The 6,238-nt window shown below is 42.2% G+C and overlaps 2 protein-coding genes across 2 annotated transcripts; both read right to left on the minus strand.

Moving 5' to 3' along the window:
- Positions 1-808: 808 nt before the first annotated feature.
- On the minus strand, positions 809-3,087 carry LOC107488845 (uncharacterized). Its single transcript, XM_016109624.1, has 6 exons — positions 2,924-3,087; positions 2,590-2,704; positions 2,192-2,511; positions 1,588-1,762; positions 1,447-1,491; positions 809-1,288 (listed from the first exon to the last, which is right to left on the minus strand). Exons 1-6 carry the CDS (start codon positions 3,085-3,087, stop codon positions 809-811), a joined length of 1,299 nt encoding a protein of 432 aa, XP_015965110.1.
- An 831-nt stretch (positions 3,088-3,918) lies between these two features.
- Positions 3,919-5,487, minus strand: LOC107488846 (uncharacterized). Its single transcript, XM_016109625.1, has one exon. The coding sequence runs from the start codon at positions 5,485-5,487 to the stop codon at positions 3,919-3,921; it is 1,569 nt and encodes a 522-aa protein (XP_015965111.1).
- Between the last annotated feature and the right edge of the window lie 751 nt (positions 5,488-6,238).

Below are 6,238 nucleotides of genomic sequence, written 5' to 3' on the forward strand. Positions count from 1 at the left end.
GTTATCGAGCTAACTGTCCAAATAAAGGAATTCGAAACTAGTAAGGAGGGCGATATTCTTGATGCCTTTGCTGAAGGCTTTGAACGAGCTGTGACTCAGGCGAAGTTTCTTGTGCCTGACGGGGACTTTTCGCCAATGGACTCGAGTAAGGTACTCCGGGATGGTCAGCTTGTGGATGATGAAGAGGTTATTGAAGAGGGTGGTGATAATTTAGTTGACTGATTGCACTTTGTATGACTTTTGGTTGTTTTTGCTTTTTAGATTGGCTTTGGTTTAAGAACCATAGATTATGAATGTTTCATTTTGTATGTGTAATTAGGTTTTGTTTGATCCTAATTACTTTGTCAGATACCAGTGAAAGGGATTTGTTAACTGCGTGTTGTCTGAACATTGCTCAGTACATTGTCTGTTGTTCTGTTTAAAATGCGTAAGTTATGATGCGATGGCAAATTTCCTTTTAGTATTGGTTAATAAACCGAGATAAGAAGAATATGACATTAGCAAAAAAAATTTTATCAATAGAGATAAAAATTATTCGAAGCAGTACCTTTACAATTTTTTTTAGGTAGGCTAGCCTCATTAAAACCTCCTTGAGCAAAACCCTTTTGGGAAAAATCTCAAGTCAGGAAAAAGAGTACTAGCATGCTGCCTCTTCTTAACTATAATATTGCTTTAAGGAATTGACATTCCATGTATTGGGGATTCTGGTGCCATCCAATTGTTCTAATTTGTAAGCTCCTCTTCCAAGGACTTCTAACACGCGGTAGGGACCATCCCAGGTTGCTGCAAGTTTTCCGTGGGATGTAGGTCAGCGAGTTTCTTCAGTTTTTCTCAGCACCAAATTGCCAGTGTTAAATGACCTTGGTTGGACCCTTTTATCATGACGTCGGCCGATCTGTTGTTGTAGGGCTTGGTGGCGAATTGCTGCTATATTCCTAACCTCTTCTATTAAATCAAGCTCTGCTCGGCGAGCCTGATCATGGTGTTCGACTTGCGCTCGTAAGGAGTGCTGTGAAATCTCCAACGGGATCATTGCCTCGGACCCATATACCAAGCGAAATGGGGTTTCTTTGGTGGATGTATGTATTGTAGTATTGTATGAACATAATACTTCTGGGACAAGCTCGGCCCAAAGTCCATTGGCATTGTCGAGCTTTTTCCTCAAGGCATGTAAGAGGACCTTATTAGCAACCTCGGCTAGCCTATTAGACTGTGGATGTTCCACAGATGAGAAGTGTTGGTTTATCTTTAGATTCTGCAAAAAATTCTTGAAATTATGGTCGGTAAACTGCGACCATTGTCAGTGACAATATGGCGAGGAATACCAAATCGGCATATGATATTTTTCCAAACAAATGATATCATTTGGGAGGATGTAATCCTTGCTAAAGGTTGTGCTTCAATCCACTTGGAGAAATAATCGATAGCAACTACCAAATATTTTACCTGTCTCGATGCAGTGGGGAATGGGCCGAGGATATCAATTCCCCACTGGTTAAATGGCCAACTTATCATTGAATGGTGAAGTTGTTCGACTGGTATGTTAATGATCGGGGCATGCTTTTGACACTAGTCGCAAGTTCTGACCTTTTGTCTGCTGTCCTCCCACAACGTCGGCCAATAAAAACCAGCGCGGGGGATTTTCTGTGCTAGGCTTCTTGCCCCGGAGTGTATCCCACAGATTCCTTCATGAGCTTCGGCTAAGACAAGATCTACTTCAGACCTGTCCAAACATTTCAAAAGTGGTCGGGAATATCCCCGCCTATACAGGACATTATTCATTAGTGTAAAGAAATAGGCATGTCTTCTAAATTTTTTCTGATCTGAGACCCTTTCTGGAATGGAACCATCTCGGAGGTATTGCATATAAGGTAACTGCCAACTGTTGCCACTTGAAATTCTTAGGATATTAACTATATGAATGCTCGGCTTATCTAAAGTTGATTGTAAAAGTGTTGCCGTGTGTGTCTGTTTGGTGGCTAATTTTGACAAAATATCTGCCCTGCTATTTTGATCTCTAGGGATATGACAAATTTCAATTTTTGAAAAACTATTTATCAACTATTGAACAATATCTAGATATTGTAGCAGAATTTGGTCTTTTGTTTGAAAACTTTGATTTACTTGCTGAACAACTAACAATGAATCACAGTAGACCTTTAATCTAATAATGTGTAAATCAATGGCTAACCTTAGCCCATCAATGAGGGCTTCGTACTCGACCTGGTTATTACTGGCTTTAAAAGAGAACCGCAGAGAATGTTCCATGATTATGCCCTCCGGACTTTCTAACAATATCCCTACTCCAGACCCTTGAAGGTTTGAAGCTCCGTCAACGAACAAGGTCCATTCCAGGCTTTCTGCGTCCAGATATGGTTCTGTGAGTTCGGCGACAAAATCAACCAAGTACTGCGACTTGACAGATCCTCTTGGTTGGTATTGAATATCAAATTCTGAAAGCTCGATGGACCATTTGATGAGTCGTCCTGCTAGTTTAGGTTTAGAAAGAATCTGTCGAAGAGGTTGTCCAGTTCTAACGATGATTGTGTGACTCTGGAAATATGGTCAGAGCTGCCTCGATGAGAAGACCAGTGCGAGGGAGAGCTTTTCTAACTTCGGGTAACGAAGCTCGGCACTTTGTAATGACTTACTCACAAAATAAACCGGATGTTGGACCTTCTCAGCTTCTGTTATAAGGACAGAACTAATTGCGACATCAGTAATAGACAAGTATATATATAACGGCTGACCGAGCTTTGGTTTTTGTAAAACAGGTGGTTTTGAAAGAAATTATTTCAAATTCATGAATGCAGCTTCACAGTTTTTGTTCCATTCAAAATGCTTTGCATTCTTTTCTAAACACTGAAAAAAGGTATAGGATTTAAGTGCCAAACATGGTAAAAATCTCGATAAAGCGACTAGCCTTCCTGTTAGTCTTTGAACGTCCTTTATTGTTGTTGGACTCTGCATATCAAGTATTGCTTGACATTTTTCTGGATTTGCTTCAATGCCTCGACTAGTGAGGATAAATCCGAGGAATTTTCCTCCGGTAACACCGAAGGCGCACTTTTCAGGATTTAATCTCATGTTATAACGTCAGATCTGTCCAAAAATCTTGGCTGGGTCGCGGATATGGGAATTGCCGACCATAGTCTTGGCGACCATATCGTCAACGTAGACTTCGATATTCCGACCTATTTGGTTCTCAAAGACCTTGTTCATTAGCCTTTGGTACGTTGCACCTGCATTCTTTAATCCAAAAGGCATAACATTATAGCAGTAATTACCATACTCGGTTATGAAAGCTGTTTTTTCTTGGTCTGATGGGTGCATGAAAATCTGGTTATAACCAGAGTACGCGTCCATGAAACTCAAGGAACCATAACCACAAGAGTTATCGACTAAAGTGTCAATGCAAGGTAAAGGATAAGCATCTTTAAGACATGCCTTATTTAAGTCGGTAAAATCGACGCACATGCACCACTTACCATTATTCTTTTTTACCATAACAACATTGGCGAGCCATGTTGTGAACCTGATCTCTCGGATGAAATGAGCATCAATGAGCTTTTTAACCTCCGCCAAGGATGCAAGCTTCTTCTCAGTACCGAGATTTTTCTTCTTTTGTGAGATCGGCCGAGCTGCTGGATTAATTGCCAACTTGTGCGTAATAATAGATAGATCTATCCCAGGCATGTCACCGGAGGTCCAAGCAAACAAGTCGGCGTTCTCCCGTATGAATCTTACAAGTTGCTCTCTTTCTTCTGTACTGATCGATGTTCCCACAAAAGTGAACTTCATGGGATCTTTAGTCAGTGCGACCTTTGTTAATTCCTCATTTGGCATATGCCAATCTTCAAAGTCGGCTCTTGGATCAAGCTCGGTCAACCTTATTTGTTCGGATTGTATGGAATTGACCTACGCCGTGTTATTCTTTTTGATGGGCTTCAAGCTTGTGTTATACCATTGTCGAGCTTCGTGGAGGTCGCCATGGATGGTTGCTACTAAATTATCCCGCACAGGGAACTTAACACAAAGGTGAACCGTGGATACAATTGCAGCAAATCTATTTAAGAATGGTCTGCCTAATATGAGATTATAAGGGCTAAAGCAATCGACCACAAGATATTGAATGTCTTGCGTCTTAAATAATGGTTGCTCACCGAGTGTGGTTTGTAACCACACAGAACCCAAAACAGGGACTCGCTCTCCTGAAAATCCTACCAAGTCTCCATGGTATGGTTGTAGAATGTTGCTGCTTAGCTTCAGTTTTTTGAACATGGTAAAAAATAACACGTTGGCACTGCTTCCAAGATCGAGTAGTACTTTGTGGACTACCAAGTCCCCCAATTGAACAAAAATTATCACTGGATCGTCATAATTGGTATCAGTATGACTAAAGTCGGTTGAACGGAAAGTCATCTCTGGGAAGTCCTGAACCGGCTGAGGACCTTTAAAGGCATCTGTGGCTTTCAACATGGCCCTGTAAGTGCGTTTTCGGGCTAAGCTTGTGTGTCCGCCTCCAGCATATCCTCCCGAAATACAGTTGATAATCCCTCTGGGTTGGGCTGGTGTTTTATCCTTTTCTTTTGATGAAGGCCCTGCTGCGGAGGGGTCAGAGGTGGAGGTTACTTTCTTCTGCATGTGCCCTGCAATAAATTTATCAAGGTGGCCTTGTCTTGCAAGACGTTCGAGTAGATCTTTGGCGATCACACAATCATCGGTTGTGTGCCCGTGCTTCTGATGGAAGGTGCAATATTTAGATTTATCAATGCCTTTGGATTCCGGGTAGTTGCTAGCTTTGCGGGGAGGCTTAATTAACTTTGAATTGAGTATCTCTTTGATAATGTCATCTCGCTTTATGTTGAACTGGGTGTATGACTCATAACGGGAAACTGGTTTAAAGGCTTTCTTACTATCCCGGGGTTTATCATCATCCTTACTGTTGACCGATCTTTCTGCTTTTCGGGCTTGTCGAAGCTCTTCGACATCTATCTGTCCCTTGGCTTTCTCGTGAAATTCGGCTAAGGTTTTTGGTTTAGCGACGGCAATTGTCTCTTGAAACTTGCCCGGACGAAGGCCGCTTTTAATGGCATGGAAATGGACTTCGGGATGGAGATCCGGGATTCTCATGGTGACCTTTGTAAAACGTGTAATATAATCCTTTAAGCTCTCTTGTGGGCCTTGCTTGATGGTCGTCAAGTAGTCAGAATCATGCAGATATATTGCCAATGCTACGAAGTGGTCTTCGAACTGTTTGGCTAATTCCTGGAAGCGCGATATTGAATCTGCAGGCAAAGAGCAAAACCAGTCAAGTACAGGACCATCTAAAAAGGATGGAAAATAACGGCATAAAATAGGGTCGGATGCACCGTTAACGATCATAATAGATCGGAATTTTTTGATATGCTGCTTTAGATCTCCGAGCCCGTCATACGGGGTTAAAATCATCGGCAGGGTGAACTGTCTGGGAAGTTGAAAATTCATTATGTCGGCTGTAAACGGGCCGGCAGAGTTGTCGCGCTCCTCTTCGTCCGCGTCTGCTTAGGTTTCTTCAGTTCTACGAGCCCCATCTTCCTCGTGCTGAGGTGTTTCAGAAACATGAGTCGGCGCTGATTGACGCTCATGGTTTTCTTCTCGGTCATGGTGATCATTGTTATGCTCTATTCGAGCGTTGACTAATTGCGCGATTTGATTCTGCATTCTCTAATTTTCTTCCGCCATTCGTTGGTTTGCTTGTTAAAGCTCTGTCACCATTCGTAGGAGCTCGGATGAGGTGGGGGGAGGAACATCAGCCATGAGTGTATTTTAAGGGTGTTTTGGGACCTTTTGCGAATGATATTCCAAGCTTTTTCGGCCCCACGGTGGGCGCCAAGTGTTCTTGCCTGCTTAATCCGAGGTATAGCTCGTCCTCCGACCAAGATTAGCAAACTTTTCGGCTGGATCACGATATACGTCGGCAATGGATGAACAATGGGGTTGGGAACCTGCAAAGGCACTCCAACGCTCATATTTTAGTGGAAAGGTCGGCCGTTATCCTTGGATTGTAACGTCCAGGGAGAGAATTAATTGTGTATCTGACGTTATTGGTTTAAGGTTGTTTATAGCTCGTTATGAAATGATCGGTTACGTCGTTACAATTATGAATTAGACGTTACCGAGCTATAACTTATAACCGATGATTACTGGTCATATCACCAGCAATTTACAACAGTGTGTCTAAATTTTTTACACAATT

Source organism: Arachis duranensis, chromosome 5 (assembly GCF_000817695.3).
Source record: "Arachis duranensis cultivar V14167 chromosome 5, aradu.V14167.gnm2.J7QH, whole genome shotgun sequence".
NCBI lineage: Eukaryota > Viridiplantae > Streptophyta > Magnoliopsida > Fabales > Fabaceae > Arachis > Arachis duranensis.